The 20494-nt window shown below is 27.7% G+C and overlaps 1 protein-coding gene across 1 annotated transcript; it reads left to right on the forward strand.

Annotated features, from left to right (window-relative positions):
* Nucleotides 1-414: 414 nt before the first annotated feature.
* LOC119615324 (integumentary mucin C.1-like) lies at nt 415-11373 on the forward strand. Its single transcript, XM_037971391.1, has 4 exons — nt 415-793; nt 9666-10025; nt 10095-10316; nt 10381-11373. The coding sequence occupies exons 1-4, from the start codon at nt 736-738 to the stop codon at nt 10716-10718; spliced, it is 978 nt and encodes a 325-aa protein (XP_037827319.1). The 5' UTR covers nt 415-735; the 3' UTR covers nt 10719-11373.
* The last annotated feature ends 9121 nt before the right edge of the window (nt 11374-20494 follow it).

Genomic DNA, 20494 nt, shown 5'->3' on the forward strand with positions numbered 1-20494 from the left:
CTACTTAAAATGTACAATTGATTTTAAACCAATTTTATATCGACTTCTGTGCCTCGTTTCTGTATTTTTCTCGGATCGATTAAATTTATTTATTTTAAATAGTCTTCTAGTTTTTAACAGGGTTATTCAGTTAATTTTTAAATTGTGGGCATTAAAATTTAACAAGAAATATTTAAATTTCTTTTCCGATAATTTTTCTCGATGTGAAAATGCAGAAACGAGGTACTGGCTTCTGTCTAGTTTCCTTAGAAGATAATCATTATAGTGACTTTTGTTAATTATTTTAGACGACTTCGACTTTTTCCAACTCAAAAGCCGATTGTTCGAAAATACATTAATAAAACCCTACTGTACAAAATCAACCATCTGGCAACACTTTTACAATTTTGTTTGTCATTTTTTCATCAAATCATTTATAATTTTTTTATTGCTCATTGTTATTTAAACGAATAATCATCGCCGTTTGTGAAGTGCGTCCGTCGTCTTCTTTGGTTTTTCTTGTGTGCTGTGGAGAAAATATTAAAGAAAATAGAAGCGAAAAAAAAACTATTTGGAATTTATTAAAAACGCAAAAAACTTATAATTTATTTTATTACTAGAATTTTACGCTAAATTAAAGCAGAAAACAAATTAAAGAAAATTTTACGTCCTCTTAAAACTGTGAAATTTTGCTGTAGTAAAGCAAATAGAAATAAAGTGAAAATATATACTGCGAATTAAATTTTGTTGGTCAAAATGTTTCATAATAAATTAATTACTTTGGCCATATTATCAACGGCCTGCTTGCTAACAGGTAAATAATATCACAATATATTAAATTTTTTAATAATATTCCATTTTTTTTATTAAATTAAGCTATTTTTTGTAAGTGCTTTGTTCTGGTCAAGTTTAGACGTCATTTTTTATTTTGCTTTTGCTTTGCAAAGACAAAAAGCAAAAAACAAATAGCAAAAAACAGTAGTTGGTGAAAAAAAAATACATAAAGGGTCTATTTCATTTGCTCTCAGCTGATGCGTTCTATGTTTTTGTTGTTCTCTTCTTTAAGTATTTGTTGTTTTATTTTAATAAAGCAATTTTGTTTTTGCCATTAGCCCCCCCCAACAACAACATTATTATTGTATTGTTGTTTGTTTTTTGCTAGTTTAAAACGAAATTTCCAGTTATTTTTTTTTACTTATACCTGGTTCTTCTTTCTTTGTTGCAGTTTTTTTTTTGTTTTATTTTAATTCACTTTTTATGCCATATTTTCTGCTTTTTTAAATGAAATTTATTAATTTAATTTACCTGTTGAAAAATTGTTGTTTATTATGCCTTTTATATCAAGTTAATTGTAATTTCATCACTTTTTGCACTTCTAAAGTCTAATAAAGGAAAGAAGACGAAGAAATAGCTAAGAGTGAAATTAATGCGAAACAATTCTATTTAAAATGGGGGGATTTTTGAGTTTATAGAAATAGAATAAAAAATCGAAAAATGTCTATATAAAAATTATTATAATTATTGGTACTAGAGATCTCGTTGTTGAACCCGGTCTCTTGCTGAAAAATTTTCCTTTCGTTTACCCCGGGTATATTTATTGAAGGAAATAAATAATTCTATACCTTTTACATCAATATTGTAGAATTTTCATAAATGTTTACGTTTCTAGTTAGATAGTTAGTTAGTTAGTTAGTAGTTAGTTAGTTAGTTAGTTAGTTAGTTAGTTAGTTAGTTAGTTAGTTAGTTAGTTAGTTAGTTAGTTAGTTAGTTAGTTAGTTAGTAGTTAGTTAGTTAGTTAGTAGTTAGTTAGTTAGTTAGTTAGTTAGTTAGTTAGTTAGTTAGTTAGTTAGTTAGTTAGTTAGTAGTTAGTTAGTTAGTTAGTTAGTTAGTTAGTTAGTTAGTTAGTTAGTTAGTAGTTAGTTAGTTAGTTAGTTAGTTAGTTAGTTAGTTAGTTAGTTAGTTAGTTAGTTAGTTAGTTAGTTAGTTAGTTAGTTAGTTAGTTAGTTAGTTAGTTAGTTAGTTAGTTAGTTAGTTAGTTAGTTAGTTAGTTAGTTAGTTAGTTAGTTAGTTAGTTAGTTAGTAGTTAGTTAGTTAGTTAGTTAGTTAGTTAGTTAGTTAGTTAGGGTTAGTTAGTTAGTTAGTTAGTAGTTAGTTAGTTAGTTAGTTAGTTAGTTAGTTAGTAGTTAGTTAGTTAGTTAGTTAGTTAGTTAGTTAGTTAGTTAGTAGTTAGTTAGTTAGTTAGTTAGTTAGTTAGTTAGTTAGTTAGTTAGTTAGTTAGTTAGTTAGTTAGTTAGTTAGTTAGTTAGTTAGTTAGTTAGTTAGTTAGTTAGTTAGTTACTTATTTAGTTAGTTAGTTAGTTACTTACTTATTTAGTTAGTTAGTTAGTTACTTATTAGTTACTTATTTAGTTAGTTAGTTACTTACTTACTTATTTAGTTAGTTAGTAGTTAGTTACTTATTTAGTTACTTATTTAGTTAGTTAGTAGTTACTTATTTAGTTAGTTAGTTAATTAGTTAGTTAGTTAGTTAGTTAGTTAGTTAGTTAGTTAGTTAGTTAGTTAGGTAGTAGTTAGTTAGTTAGTTAGTAGTTAGTTAGTTAGTTAGTTAGTTAGTAGTTAGTTAGTTAGTTAGTTAGTTAGTTAGTTAGTTAGTTAGTTAGTTAGTAGTTAGTTAGTTAGTTAGTTAGTTAGTTAGTTAGTTAGTTAGTTAGTTAGTTAGTTAGTTAGTTAGTTTAGTTAGTTAGTTAGTTAGTTAGTTAGTTAGTTAGTTAGTTAGTTAGTTAGTTAGTAGTTAGTTAGTTAGTTAGTTAGTTAGTTAGTTAGTTAGTTAGTTAGTAGTTAGTTAGTTAGTTAGTTAGTTAGTAGTTAGTTAGTAGTTAGTTAGTTAGTTAGTTAGTTAGTTACGTATTTAGTTAGTTAGTTAGTTAGTTAGCACAGAAGATCAGTCTAAAGCTTTGAACTACAAATCAATCTTAAGTTGTCACTATAGATCGGATATCCATGATCAGTTCATAATCTGGAAAAAATTCAGCCTTTATATCAAGACTGCAGCTCAGTCTATAGTCAAGACTATAGTTCAGTCCATAGTTGGATTATATGTACATCAGATTATAGACAAAACCAATAGAATGGTCAATGCTGTAGATCAGTCAATAGTCAAGGCTAAAGATAGCCTACAGTCAAGGCTTACGTTTAAACTTTAGTTTTAACTGTAGATCAGTATTTAGTTTGGACTATAAACTGCAGATCAGTATACTATAGATCAGTCTTCAATTTGACTAAAATATGTACTACAGATCAGTCTATAGCCAATACTAAAGACAAGGCTAAAGATCATTCAATAGTCAAGCCTTATAGAACAATCTATAATCAATACTATAGCTCAATATATAGTCAAGACTTTGGGTCAGTGAGAACTAAAGATCAGTCTGTCAGATCACTTTATAATCTAAACTATAGATGGTACTATACTCGTGATAAAAATAATAATGTTTTCTTTTTGATAAGAATGACGACTCTTCAACCAAAATTTAAATGCATTTTTATTAATAACAAAAAAACATATTAAAATTTTATGTTGACATTTTAGACAAATTGTTTTTTATTTATTAAAACAATTAAATAGTTTTTATTTATTTGTGATAAGAAAATATTGTTTTCTTTTCCACGCGCTTAAAACTGAGATAAAGTTATTTGCAATAGGCCGTCCGTCAAACGGGATGATTAAATTCCCTATAAATTTTTGTTGTTTTTGCTTTTTTTATAAACAAAAAATGCATATTTTAAGCTCAGATTTACTAAACGACATTGATATATGCCAATCAACTATAACAATAAAAAAATTATATGAATAATAAGCCTTTTTTTTTTCGAAATTAACAATTATATACAGACTCTTCTTATCTGTTAACGTTTATAAACAAATTATTATACATACTATATTAGTTCAGTTTTATACATATGTATAACGACAAATGAAATTTTAGTTTTTAGTAAATATTTTGTACACGTTGGAAGTTAAAGCAAACAACAACAATTAAATATTTGTTATTAAGTATTTTGATTTCTATTTAATAAAGTAAATTGCTCATATTATAGGAAATTTAGTAACCGCTAAACACTACACCCCTATTATTTGTTGTTGTTTTAAATAATATTTACCATATTCTATTACTCATTAAGAGTTGCTTTGATTTTTGAAATAAACACCATATTATACTTTGTATTGCAGTTCACAAATTACATATTTTTCATAATAAACCCTGATATTGACAGTGGAATATTTCACAAAAAATAAGGGCGTTTATTTTTCTCTTTCTTATAGTGATAAACAATTGTAATTGTTTTATTTAAAGTTTAAGATATCTTTATAAAACTAAATTGCAACCACATTATTCATACAACGTTGTTTTAAAATGATGACCTTTAAACTCACAAAACAAACAAAACATTAGAATTTGTTATTTTATTGATTACCTAATTCCTCCCTCATTGTTTTTAGTTATAATATTAAATTTCGTTTTTTTTATGGTTTTACTAAACTTTGAAAATGGTAGTCAAGTTGTTGTTTGTGGTTTTCTATTAGACTTTAAACAAAACTAACTTTAGAAAAATGACGCTAATCTTTTAAAACTTGGTAGACAAGTGTTCCTTTTTTAAATAGTTAAATAGTACACAAAATAATATTTACCCCTTTTTTCTGCACCTAATTCTATGTGTAAATGGTGTTTATTCAACTTGTTTTATTTTAAATACTATTGTTGTCTCATTACTTATATTTAATTAACATTTTTCTTTGTTCTTCATAAATCAAAGTTTACTGATAATTTAGTTTAAGTTAAATGTTATATAGATTTATTAACGACTCTAGTAAACAGTAAATATAAATCAAAACTAATAAGTAGATGGATGATCTTTATAATACTGATGCTAGTTATCATCAGTATTATAAATTGAAATTTTTTATGGAAAATTTTTTAAAATTTTCCTTTGAGACTATTAATCAAATCTAATAAGATGACGAATTTTGAATTTTTAAAGAAATTTTCAAGTGAAATTTTGAATTTCTAGAGAAATTTTTGAGTGAAATTTCATATTTTTAGAAAATAAATGTATTATATAATTAGTTTCCTGAAAATTTTGAATATCTAATGAAGATTTACACATTTTGAATATTTAATTTTAGTGAAATTTCGAATTTCTAATGAAATTTTGAATTTTTAGCGAATTTATAGAGAAATTTTGATTTTTTTTACTACAAATTTTCAGATTCAAGTAAAATTTCGATTTCTTAGTTTAATATGTATTAAATTTTAGTGAAATTTTGAATTTTGATATTGTGAATTTCTGTTTAAATTTAAAATTTTTTTAGTGAAATTTCGAAATTCGAGTGTAATCACTATTTTAATAAAAAAAAAAATTAATTTTAAATAAAATTTTGAATTTCTAGTAAAATTGTGAATTTTAAATAAAATTTTGAATTTCTAGTGAAATTTCGATATTCTACAAAAAAATCGAATTTTTTGTGAAATTTTAAATTTCGGATTTCTAGAATTTATTGTAAATTTTCCAATTTTTAGTAAAATTTCGAATTTTTAAGGAAGTTCCGAATTTCTTATGAAATTTCGATATTCTAGTGCGAATTTAAATTTTGAATTTATAAAATTCTAATGAAATTTAGCTTTTTTGGTGAAATTTTCAATGAAATTCTCTCTTTTAGTGAAATTTCGATATTCTAGTAAAAATTTGAATTTTAGTGAAATATCGAATTTTTGGTGAAATTAAAAATTTTTAGTGAAACTTCGAATTTTAGATAAAATTTAAATTTTAAGTGAAATTTCGGGTTAAATTTAGAATTTTTAGTGAAGAAGACAATACAAATTTTTGGTAAAATTATGAATTTCTAGTGGAAATACAAAGTCTGTTGTCTTGACTATAGAGTATCTATGACTATAGAGTTATCTATCTATATAGTTATCTATAGTCTGGACTATAGACTGATCTATAGTCTGGACTATAGACTGATCTATAGTCTGGACTATAGACTAATCTATAGTCTGAACTATAGACTGATCAATAGTATGGACTAGTCTGGACTAAGACTGATCTATAGTCTGGACTATAGACTGATCTATAGTCTGGACTATAGACTGATCTATAGTTTGGACTAGACTGATCTATAGTCTGGACTGTAGACAGATCTATAGACCGGACTATAGACTGATCTATATACTGATCTATAGTCTGAACTATAGGGTTATCTATAGTCTGAATTATAGACTCATCTTTAGTTTGTATTATAGGCTGATCTGTAGTCTGGACTATAGACAGATCTATAGTCTGGACTATAGACTGATCTGTAGTTTGAACTATAGACTGATCTATAGTGGACTATAGACTTATCTATACGCGGATCTATAGTCTGGACTAAAGACTGATCTATATACGGATCTATAGGTTAGACTTTAGCCTGATCTATAGTTTGGACTATAGACTGATCTACAGTCTGGACTATATACTGATCTATAGTCTCGCCTATAGACTGATCTATGGTCTGGACAATATAATGATATATAGTCTGGACTGTAGACTGATCTATAATCTGAACTATAGCCTGATCTATAGTCTGAACTATAGCCTGATCTATAGTCTGGACTATAATCTAATCTATAGTCTGGACTATAATCTAATCTATAGTCTGGACTATAGCCTGATCTATAGTCTGGACTATAGCCTGTTCTATAGTCTGAACTATAGACTGATCTATAGATTGATCTACCGACTTTACTTTTTACTGATCTGTAGTCTTGCCTATTATAGACTGATCTACTGTTTCGACTATATACTAGGCAAAATCCTGTAAACTGATCTGAAGGCTTAAGCCTAAACTGATTTACATTCAATATTCAAGTCTTTTATAAAAGTTTAAATAAAAATTTCAAATATCGAGATGAGATAAACACTCCATTTTGTAAATTCCTTTTTTCAAAACCCCAAAAGTTCAGGCAATTGTTAAATATTAAAATATTTTTTTAAATTTATCTGTTTTAATTTTGTTGATTTTGTTAAAGATAAAGAAATATGTATAATATATTTTTATTAATTTCAATATTTGCCTTAAATAAATAATGTCAAGTGCTTGCATTATATATTTTTTTTGTTCTTTCGTCTCTTCCAGCTAAATAAATCCATTTTAATTTATCTTTAGTAGGTTGTTGATGTCGCTGGTCACAGCGTTAAGTGTTTTTTTTTTGTGAATTTGCCGCATGTACGCAGGGATGGGAGAGGCGTTTTTAAAATTCTTTAAAGCAAAAAAAAATTTCAATTATTACTATAGCATGGGACCTTTTCTTCTACTAGAAACTATGAGTTTCAAATTCAAAATAAATCTACAAATTCAAATTAAAAAAAAACTGCTTAAATAGGGATTGTTTTATGACGTTAAAGTAATGCATTACATTTTCCCATTTCTGTTACTTAGGTCTTTATTTAAATTAAATTTAACACAAGATAAAACGACTTAAATAAATACCCTTAATCAACGTTTTATTATGTAGTTGTTTATTTATTTATTCTTTCTTTTCCATTACAATTTGGAAATGTGGAGAATCTTTAACATTTATCGTCTTAAATATAAATGGAATTATGGCGTATGAATGAGATGAAAGTTCAGTTTATCATTTGCTGGTTACATGCTAATTCAAAATTTGTGTTTTTGTACTATTAGATAAGATAAGTTAGATTATCTCTATTTTTCTCTGGTAAGAACACAGAGATAAACTTGTGATTATTTGATTTATATTAAGTTTTTTATTATTAAATATATAAATAGTATTTTTAGTTAGTGGTTTATTTATTAATTAATATGAAAATGTGGTTAACTACTTATTGCGTTTATTATTTTATTGAAATATAAAAAGGAAATACCTATTATTTGTTCCAAATACTTTGACCTATTTATTATTTAACTCTGTGATGCTTTTAATACAAAAATTCATTCATTATTTTTTGTGATTAATTTGTCATAATTATTAATAATTAAAATCTTTCGATTGCAATACTTTATATTTAAATATTTTTTTCTGATTCAATTTGGTTTTTTGCTTTGATTTCAAGGTTTGTTTCAGCATTGAGTTCCCGCATTTTTCTTATCTATAAAATTTATTTCCAAAGTATATAATAGGTCAATTTTATGCTTCTTTAATATAAAATATTTTTTTCCAATTTTTAGATAAAAGGATTATTTTTAAATTACATTTGTTTCTTTTTTATTGTTGTAAAGTAAATACAAATGTATGTAGTTTTAAATAACACTTGGTAACCATTTTGTTGTTTATAGTAGTTTATTGTTTTTGTTTGCTCTGTTTTGTTTAAAAAATATAAGTAATTGTTATTTATGCATCATCGCAAAATAATCGCTTTTAAAATGAGTCACAGTTTTAAAAAAAATAAAACAAACTCAGACAAGCCAAGCGTACTGTAGCCATTAGGGAAATTGTTTTTGTTTCCATAAAATAGGGTTAAAGTGAAAAATTAATTTGCCACAACAAAGTGAAAAGTCAATATAATCTTAACTTATGTATGGCCCCAACTTTAGTTCAGTCTATAGTCTGGTTTATAGTCTGCTCTACCTACTAATCTTTAGCATTTACTCTATATTTTATCCTGGTCTAAAGTTTGATCTCTCGTTCATTATTCTTAACTATCTATATTCTGTTCTATAGTTTAGTCTAAATTCTAAACTAATATCTAGTCTGCAGCCTATAGACTAGTCTCTAGTGTAGCCTATAGGTAAATCTCTAAGATAGTCTATAGTCTAGTCTATAATCTATCTATATAGTAGTCTATAGCCTACTCCATAGTCCATAGTATACTCTACAGTCTATAGTCTAGTCTATAGTCTAGTCTATAGTCTAGTCTATAGTCTAGTCTATAGTCTAGTCTATAGTCTAGTCTATAGTCTAGTCTATAGTCTAGTCTATAGTCTAGTCTATAGTCTAGTCTATAGTCTAGTCTATAGTCTAGTCTATAGTCTAGTCTAGTCTAGTCTATAGTCTAGTCTATAGTCTAGTCTATAGTCTAGTCTATAGTCTAGTCTATAGTCTAGTCTATGGTCTAGTCTATAGTCTAGTCTATAGTCTAGTCTATAGTCTAGTCTATAGTCTAGTCTATAGTCTAGTCTATAGTCTAGTCTATAGTCATAGTCTAGTCTATAGTCTAGTCTATAGTCTAGTCTATAGTCTAGTCTATAGTCTAGTCTATAGTCTAGTCTATAGTTTAGTCTATAGTCTAGTCTATAGTCTAGTCTATAGTCTAGTCTATAGTCTAGTCTATAGTCTAGTCTATAGTCTAGTCTATAGTCTAGTCTATAGTCTAGTCTATAGTCTAGTCTAGTCTATAGTCTAGTATATAGTCTAGTCTATAGTCTAGTCTATAGTCTAGTCTATAGTCTAGTCTATGGTCTAGTCTATGGTCTAGTATATATTCTAGTCTATAGTCTAATATATATTCTAGTCTATAGTCTAATATATATTCTAGTCTATAGCATAGTCTAGTCTATAGTCTAGTCTTTAGTCTGGCCTGTAGTCCAGTTTATAGTCTATGGTCTGGTCTGGACTGGACTGTTATATAATCGGATCTTTAAATGTTTCTTAATTATTAATTTCTTTTATTTATCTTTCTTTTAGCCGCTCAAATGAGTGTTAATTTAAGTGGAGCTGTGCCACCCTCAACAGTTGTACCTATTTTGCCCATTAAGGAGGATACTACATTACCACCCAACACACCTGCACCCACTACAACAGCTAGCACTACAACCACCACCACCACTACCACTACTACTACGGCTGCTCCTACCACCACAACTACTACGACAACAGCAAAACCCACGACAACAACTGTAGCACCCACAACCACTACAGCTGCTCCCATAACGACCACAACACCAGCACCCAAACCTTATCCAGAACCAGAAATTGGAACCTGGAACTCCAGTTGTGTAATGGTACGAATGGCAGCTCAATTGAATTTCACTTACGATACCAAAGGTAAGCTCAGGGAAAATCTAGATAAGAAAAATAGTTTTTTTTTAAATAAATTTCCTTTCTTCCATTTAGATAACAAAACAGCCTTTGCTTTGTACAACATCCCCAAGGATTCCAAAGTTGAAGATATGAGCTGTGACATGAATTCGACACAATTTTTACAGGTCAATTGGGGACCAATCACTGCTCAACACACTATGGTTTTACAATTCGATCGTGTTAATGGCACCACCAACATGACCATGATGATGTTTACTTTACCCTTAATGAGTGATCATTTTCCAAATGCTAAAGGTGAGAGTTTGGTATTAAAACTATAAACAAAACAGCTTTTAATGGTGTTATGTTCTCTTTGCAGAAAATCAAACCATACAATTGATCTACCGTGGTGGTATTTTCACAGCCCCCACTAAAATGTCGTACCACTGTACTCGTCCTCAGGTCTTCAATTTAACCGAAACCGTTATGAACAAAGAAGTATTGGGCACCGTTAAGGTTCACGATGTTCAAACTGAAGCTTTCCGTTCCGCTAATGCTACTGGCTTTTCGACTGCACGCGACTGCGACAGTTCGGAAACTCCCGATGTGGTGCCCATTGCTGTAGGCATTGCTTTGGTAGCATTAATTATCATAGTATTGGTATCTTATCTGTGTGCTCGCCATCGTTCCACTTCTCGTGGCTACATGAGCTTCTAAATACGCTGAGTAGAGTGGAGAGAGAGAGTGCGCAAAAACCTCGCTCTAAAATATTTTAAATTTTATTACACATTTTGAAATTCAATTAGTAAACTGTTTTAGTTACAAAATGAGAGGTTTTCTTTAAATGTTTCTTTTATTTGGAAATTTAATTTTTTAACAAAATATTACCACAAAGACTAAATAATTGGCTTTTACTAAAAGCTTAAAAGGGGATGAATGATTATATACAAAGAAACCAAGTTTTTAAATTTAAACATTTTAAAATTGTATAAAGAAAAGGCAGCCCTTTAAAATAATTGAAACTTAAGGCTGTCTTAAGTATTTTATGTAACAACAACAAAATAAAATAATTTGGAACGAGGGTATTTTCTTTTTAAACATAAACGAACATTTTTTAAATAAAACATGAAATTGTTTCAAATGTTCTTTTATTATTTAAAACGTTTGGCTAAAAACAATTCTCTGTAAAATACGTTTTTAAAATTTTCTTTTAACTTTATAGTTTTTTTTTATATATAAATATCTAATGAAATATTTTATTTTTTGCTTTTTTTCTCTCTTAAACTTCTGCTTCTTTCTTTAGTATTAATTATGATTATAATTTTCAACATTTTATTAATTTTATAAAAGAAATATAAATAATTTTTTTTTTTTAGTAATTTTTCTTCTTTCAATTTTGGAGTTCTCATATTCCATATCAGGTGTTTTAGACACAATTTTTTTAGAATTTACTGGGATTTTTCGTTTGTGAAGAGTAAAAATCTTTACGAGTTGGTAAAATGCTAATAAATTATTTAGAAGAAAAAAATCATCAAATTTTAAATTGGCCTTAATTTAAAATATAATTAAAAATCATACATATACATAAAATTAATTAATTGATAATAAATTATAATTAATAAAGAGTAAAATAATAAATAATAAAATACAAAAATAATTAGGAGATGAATTTTCGAAAATGTGTTTTATTTCTTGAATTAAGAGGGGAAAATGGGGAAGGTGTAATTTCTTGATAAGAAAAGCTATAATATAGACTCTGGACTGGCTGGACTAGACTTTAGGCTAGACTATAGACTATTCTATAGCCTGGACTATAGACTAGACTATGGACCAGACAGAGTACATAAGAAAAGACTACACTATAGAATAGACTATAGAATATTGACAAGACTACAGACTATCCCATACACTATACTATAGACTTGACTAGGCTATATAATAGACCATAGACTATTGACCAGACTTAGACTAGATTATATATTAGACTCTAGACTAGACTATACTATAGACTATACTATAGACTAGACTATAGACTAGACTATAGACTGGACTATAGACCAGACTATAGACTAGACTATGGACCAGACAATAAAGTACAGAGTACATAAGACAAGACTGGAAAATAGTACAGAATAGACCAGTTTATAGACTCTAGACTAAACTAGAATATAGAGGCTATAGACTAGACTCTTAAATAGACCAGACTTTAGACTAGAGTACACTAGACTATATACAATACTAATTACACTAGATTAAGCTATGGACTAGACTATACACTACACTATAAACTAAACTATAGAATAGACTATGGATCAGACTAGAGAGTAGACTATGAACTAGTCTATAGACTAGAATATAGAGCATATTAAAGATTAGACTATAGGCTACACTGTATAATAGTCTGTAGACTAGACTATAGACTAGAATATTGACCAGACTATACACTAGATTATAGATTATACTCTAGACTAGACTATAGACTAAACTAGACAATAGACTATTGACTAGATTATAGACTGGACTATAAACTAGAATGATGACATGACTATAGACTAGATTATAGACTGCTATAGACTAGACTATTCACCAGACTATAGACTAGACTGTAGACTAGACAAAGCTATAGACAAATCTATAGTTTAGACCATGCAGAAGAATAGGCTGGACTATACTATGGACTAAGCTGTAGACCATAATATACACAGTGGGTATAACAGTTTAAACTTTGGAAAAATTTTAATAAAACATTTATTTCTTAAGAAAAATTGTGCATAATAGTTTTTTCTTTACGAAAATTTTAGTATAACAGTTTCTTTCCATAAAAATGTCTGCATAACAAGTCTTTCTATAGACTTTTTATATATAACAGTTTTTTTTATAAAAATATTTCTGTATAACAGTTAATTTTAGAAAAACTTTAGTAAAACAATTCTTTTTCTAAAAAAATGGGGTATAACAGTTTTTCCCTAAGTAGATTTTAGTATAACAGTTTTTTTTCTTTTATAAAATGTGTGTGTAACAGTTATTTCTTAAAGAAATTTGGGTATAACAGTTTTTTCCTTAAGAAAATTTGTCGTTTTTCATTTAGGACAAATCTTGTTTTTTTTTTTTGAAAAATTAACCGCTTTTTAGAAAGTTTTCAGTATAACAGTTATTTCTTAAGGATTTTTTTTTAATTTTAGCGTAACAATTTTTTCTTTAAGAAAATTTGTGTATAACATTTTTGTATAAATTTGTGTATAGATTTTTTTCATTAAGAAAATTTATGTGTAATAGTTTTTTCTTTAGAAAAATATTTGTATAACAGTTATTTCTTAGGGAAATTTTGTATATAAAAGTTTTTATTTGGAAATTTTTAGTATAATAGGTAAAATAACAGTTTTTTTATTTAGAATTTTTTTTTCAATTAGAAAATCTGTGTAAAACTGTTTTTCTTATAAGAAAATGTGTGTATAACAGTTTTTATTCAGTAGAATATTTGGTATAATTGTTTTTATTTAGAAGAATATTTTGTATAACAGTTTGTAGAAAACTTTAGTAAAACAGTAAATTCCTTAAGAAAAATTAGTGTCTAACAGTTTTTCTTTAAAACGATTTATATAAAACGTTTTTTTTTTAATTTAAGTAGGTATAACAGTTTTCTCCTGCCGTGAAAATTGAAGTATAAAAGTATTTTGTTTTAATATAAACAAAAAGAGACTTATAATTTTGAATTTTTCTTCACTTACCTTTTGCTTTAGTTGTCTTTTATGCTTTTAATCCTTTTTATTTATTTTTTTGTTGATTTATTTTCTTTGGCTTTTATTTACTTCAAGATTTCACCTTCATTAAGAACCTTTTATCACTTCTTTTTTATAAGCTTTTCCATTCATTTTAATAGATATAACACTTTTATATTTTTATTTAACTCTTTTATTTTTTATATTTTTCATTTATAATTTTTAATTGCCTTTTACCTAAATTTTCTTTTCATTTTTTATATCGATTCCTTCCCGCTTTGTTTACATTTTTTGCCAACAACAAAAACCAACACAATCCAATTTAACCTTGAGACTTTTTTTCTATGCTTTAAACACAACTTCTTTTTTTTTTGCACAAGCCGCCATTTTGCCCAAACACAGATGCTGTGACAAAATTTGCTTATTTTTCCAATTAGAATTTTAACTTATATACCACACATTTTCTTTAACTTTTCAACAATATAACAATTAAACTTAAACTAAATTAACACTTTTTATTAAATTTATTACATTTTCTCTTATTATAACCGGCATTTTGTTATTAGAAATAGAATTAACACGGAGACGCTTCTTAAGTAAAACACGCACTTGTTGAACTAACAAAAGGAACTAATAAGAGTAAATACAAAATAGATACATAAATACACAAACCACTGTTTGTTTTTGGGTAAACAAGGATGTTGTTGCTGTTAAAAAACAACTGCAGTGTTGGGTGTTGCACTAATACATTTACACATTACAATTGATTTGTTTTTGCATAATATTTCCGTTTGTTTTTTGTTGTGGTTGTTGTTATATAAAAATGGAAATGAAAAGAAACTGAGTTAAAGCAAAGAATACTTAAGCTGGTGGTCCACAGCACGCGTTCTACGCTTCTTCGAATTCTACGCGGCTGTCAAAAAAGTTGAATCAATGTTATTGTGTGCTACAAGTTACAAGCACAAAAGTATAAGATGCCTTGACGCGTAGAATGCTTAGAGTAGATCTACTTTCTACTTTTGTAAGCGTCAGCTGATTTTGGCAATTTATATTCTATTTTGAATGTGTATTAACAATTTTAATAAACGAGAAGTTCTTTATAAAGAATGTAAAAAATTTACGCTTAAGAAGCGTTGCATGTAACTTGATGCGTGGGATGCAAAGAGATATGAAAAGCGCGCAATGCTTTGACGCGAAAACATCACTAGACTAGACTATAGACTAGACTATAGACTAGACTATAGACTAGACTATAGACTAGACTATAGACTAGACTATAGACTAGACTATAGACTAGACTATAGACTAGACTATAGACTAGACTATAGACTAGACTATAGACTAGACTATAGACTAGACTATAGACTAGACTATAGACTAGACTATAGACTAGACTATAGACTAGACTATAGACTAGACTATAGACTAGACTATAGACTAGACTATAGACTAGACTATAGACTAGACTATAGACTAGACTATAGACTAGACTATAGACTAGACTATAGACTAGACTATAGACTAGACTATAGACTAGACTATAGACTAGACTATAGACTAGACTATAGACTAGACTATAGACTAGACTATAGACTAGACTATAGACTAGACTATAGACTAGACTATAGACTAGACTATAGACTAGACTATAGACTAGACTATAGACTAGACTATAGACTAGACTATAGACTAGACTATAGACTAGACTATAGACTAGACTATAGACTAGACTATAGACTAGACTATAGACTAGACTATAGACTAGACTATAGACTAGACTATAGACTAGACTATAGACTAGACTATAGACTAGACTATAGACTAGACTATAGACTAGACTATAGACTAGACTATAGACTAGACTATAGACTAGACTATAGACTAGACTATAGACTAGACTATAGACTAGACTATAGACTAGACTATAGACTAGACTATAGACTAGACTATAGACTAGACTATAGACTAGACTATAGACTAAACTATAGACTAGACTATAGACTAGACTATAGACTAGACTATAGACTAGACTATCGACTAGACTATAGACTAGACTATAGACTAGACTATAGACTAGACTATAGACTAGACTATAGACTAGACTATAGACTAGACTATAGACTAGACTATAGACTAGACTATAGACTAGACTATAGACTATAGACTAGACTATAGACCCAACAGACTATAGACTAGACTATAGACTAGACTATAGACTAGACTATAGACTAGACTATAGACTAGACTATAGACTAGACTATAGACTAGACTATAGACTAGACTATAGACTAGACTATAGACTAGACTATAGACTAGACTATAGACTAGACTATAGACTAGACTATAGACTAGACTATAGACTAGACTATAGACTAGACTATCGACTAGACTATAGACTAGACTATAGACTAGACTATAGACTAGACTATAGACAAGACTATAGACTAGACTATCGACTAGACTATAGACTAGACTATAGACTAGACTATAGACTAGACTATAGACTAGAATATAGACTAGACTATAGACTAGACTATAGACTAGACTATAGAATAGACTATAGACTAGACTATAGACTAGACTATAGACTAGACTATAGTCTAGACTATAGACTAGACTATAGACTAGACTATAGACTAGACTAGACTATAGACTAGACTATAGACTAGACTATAGACTAGACTATAGACTAGACTATAGACTAGACTATAGACTAGACTATAGACTAGACTATAGACTAGACTATAGACTAGACTATAGACTAGACTATAGACTAGACTATAGACCAGACTATAGACTAGACTATAGACTAGACTATAGACTAGACTATAGACTAGACTATAGACTAGACTATAGACTAGACTATAGACTAGACTATAGACTAGACTATAGACTAGACTATAGACTAGACTATAGACTAGACTATAGACTAGACTATAGACTAGACTATAGACTAGACTATAGACTAGACTATAGACTAGACTATAGACTAGACTATAGACTAGACTATAGACTAGACTATAGACTAGACTATAGACTAGACTATAGACTAGACTATAGACTAGACTATAGACTAGACTATAGACTAGACTATAGACTAGACTATAGACTAGACTATAGACTAGACTATAGACTAGACTATAGACTAGACTATAGACTAGACTATAGACTAGACTATAGACTAGACTATAGACTAGACTATAGACTAGACTATAGACTAGACTATAGACTAGACTATAGACTAGACTATAGACTAGACTATAGACTAGACTATAGACTAGACTATAGACTAGACTATAGACTAGACTATAGACTAGACTATAGACTAGACTATAGACTAGACTATAGACTAGACTATAGACTAGACTATAGACTAGACTATAGACTAGACTATAGACTAGACTATAGACTAGACTATAGACTAGACTATAGACTAGACTATAGACTAGACTATAGACTAGACTATAGACTAGACTACATTATAGAATAGACCATATAACAACCACAACAAAAAACAAACGGAAATAACATGCAAAAACAAATCATTTGCAATATGTAAATGTATTAGTACAACACCTAACTGCAGTTGGATTTTAACAACAACATCCTTGTTTACCCAAGAAAAGAGTAATATTTGTTGCTCTTTTCATTTCCCTCTATTTACACAGTCGTTTGTGTATTTATGTATCTACTTTGTATTTACTCTTATTAGTTCCTTTTGTTAGTTCAACAAGTGCGTGTTTTACTTAAGAAGCGTCTCCGTGTTAATTTCTATTTCTAATAACAAAATGCCGGTTTTTAATAAGAGAAAGTGTAATAAATTTAATAAAATGTGTTAATTTAGTTAAAGTTTAATTGTTATATTGTTGAAAAGTTAAAGAAAATGTGTGGTATATAAGTTAAAATTCTAATTGGAAAAATAAGCAAATTTTGTCACATCATCTGTGTTTGGCAAAATGGTGGCTTGTGCAAAAAAACAGAAGTTGTGGTTAAAGAATAGAAAAAAGTCTAAAGAGTTAAATGAAAATATAAAAGTGTTATACCTATTAAAATGAATGTTGAAGAGTATAGAAAGATAAAGTTGATAAAAGGTTCTTAAGGAAACAAAACAAAAAAATAAAACAACAACAAAATACAAAAGGATTAAAAGAATAAGAGACAACTAAAGCAAAAAAAGGTAAGTGACAAAAAATTAAAAATTTTTAATTTCTTTTGTTTATATTAAAATAAAATACTGTTATACTTAATTTTCACGGCGGGAGAAAACTTTTATACTTAAATTTTTTGCAAAAAAACTGTTATACAAATATAGATCTAAAGGAAAAACTTTTATACACACATTTTTCGTAAAGAATTAACTGTTATACTAAAACTTTCTACAAACTGTTATACCAAATATTCTACTAAATAAAAGTATGTTATACCAAATATTCTACTAAATAAAATTATTTTATACAAAATAATCTACCAAATAAAAACTGTTATACACACATTTTATTATAGAGAACCAGTTCTGCACAAGTTTTCTTATTTGAAAAAGTGTTATAAACAAATTTTTCTTAAGAAATTACACATATTTTTGTAAAGAAAAAATGATTACACTTAAATTTTCTGAAAAAAAAAACTTTTATACAAAAATTTATTAAAAAAAACTGTTGTACACAAATATTCTTCTAAATAAAAACTGTTATATACACATTTTATTAGAAAAATAGTTTTACACAAATTATCTAATTGAAAAATGTGTTATACACAAATTTTTCTACAGAAAAAACTATTATTTTAACTATTATACTAAAAATTTTCCAAATAAAACCCGTTATACACAAAATTTACTTAAGAAATAACTGTTATACACTTACTTTTCTAAAGAAAAAACTTTTATACTGAAATTTTCCTAAGGAAAAAACTGTTATACTGAAATTTTCTTAAGGAAAAAAATGTTATACTGAATTTTTCTTAAGGAAAAAACTGTTATACACAAATATTCTTCTAAATAAAAACTGTTATAACACATTTTATTATAGAAAAACAGTTTTACATAAATTTTCTAATTGAAAAAAGTGGTATATACAAATTTTTCTACAAAAAAAAACTTTTATATTAACTATTATAATAAAATTGGCCAAATAAAAACTATTATATACAAAATTTACTTAAGAAATAACTGTTATACCCTTATTTTTCTAAAGATAAAACTTTTATACTGAAAACTTCTATTATACTAAAAATTTGCCAAATAAAAACTGTTATATACAAAATTTACTTAAGAAATAACTGTTATACACTTATTTTTCTAAAGGAAAAACTTTTATACTGAAATTTTCTTAAGGAAAAACTGTTATACTGAAAGATTTTAGTAAATAAATGATTTTCTTAAGAAAAATTGTGTATAACAGTTTTTCCCCAAAGAAAATTTTAGTTTAGTTATTTCTTAAGAAAATCTTGTGTACACAAATTTTTCTATAGAAAATTTGTGAAAATTTTTCTATGTGGTTTCAATAAATGTTAAATTTTTTCATATGTGATTTGAACTTCTGGAAGACGCAATTTGTGAAACATGTCTCTTCTATTTTTGGGGAAATTATGGGGATTTCAATTTTAAAATGGGGAATTTTTGGGGATTTCCAACCTAAGACATGCGTCAAATTTTTTCTAACAACACTGATGAAAAGAAACTGAGTTTAAGCAAAGAATATTTAAAATATAGAAAGCGCGTCTGATACAAGATAAATTTTCAATAGCGGGTCGTAACACATAAAGAATACGTGTAAATCATAACAACCCGCACGTAGAGATGCGCATATTTTAATAAATATTCTTTGGTTTAAGCAACGGCTGTACAAAGTATAGAGTGTTGAAAATTAAACGTAAAGATTTTAAAACTTACTATGTTTTAGTAGCGACAATTACCTCAGTAACAAATATGGTAAACACACCTCTGAGGTGTTTAGTAAAGACACACGACAATAACTCTCTGTTAAAATGTCACCACGTTTTATATAAAGGGTGAAAAAGCATACAGAGAGTAGAGTACTTATGGCGCCCTCTGTAAATGGGAAAAATAGGTAATATTATAGGTTTTCAATAGAGGTTGAGGAATTGGCTAAATTTATAAAAAATATTAACAGTTTTAATACAACTGGTAAAAGTTGGCTTAGCTTAAACACATTAGACTGCAGCAAAACCAGTGGGACTTTGCTAAGTCCAATGACTCTCAAACTTAAATAATTTTAGCACGCTTTTAACTTTAATTTCTAGTTGTTTCAACAACCCAAGCAAATTTGCTGAGCCTCAGCAAAACCATTTTTTTATATGAACTCAGCAGCTCACTGAGAGGTGGGGTATCTCAGCAAAATCGTCCGGTAAGAATTATACGCGTTTGTGTGTCGAGCCCAGCAAATTTGCTGAGCTCAGCAAAACAATACTAAATATGGTAATGCATTCTAACGCCGACAGAGTGCGCTACATGTTAAAGGTTTTTGAAAACAATACAAAATTCAAATGTTAATAAAAAGGGTTTATTTATTTATTATAAATGTTGACATTATGTAAACAATAGGTAAATAATGAGAAATTTCCATTATTTTAACAAAAGTTTGTTGTTAGGCGAATATTTAAAAAAATACATTATTTACATTGTTGACATGATGTAAACAATGGGTAAATAAACTTACCAAAAGTACTTTGGTATGCTAATATTTCAAAAAATTTAGCTTTTTTACATTGTTTACATTGTTGACGTGATGTAAAAATGGGTAAATAATATAAATT

The sequence above is a fragment of the Lucilia sericata genome, unplaced genomic scaffold (assembly GCF_015586225.1).
Source record: "Lucilia sericata isolate MDLA Ls3-8-SP2 unplaced genomic scaffold, ASM1558622v1 Contig004925F_arrow, whole genome shotgun sequence".
Taxonomy (NCBI): domain Eukaryota; kingdom Metazoa; phylum Arthropoda; class Insecta; order Diptera; family Calliphoridae; genus Lucilia; species Lucilia sericata.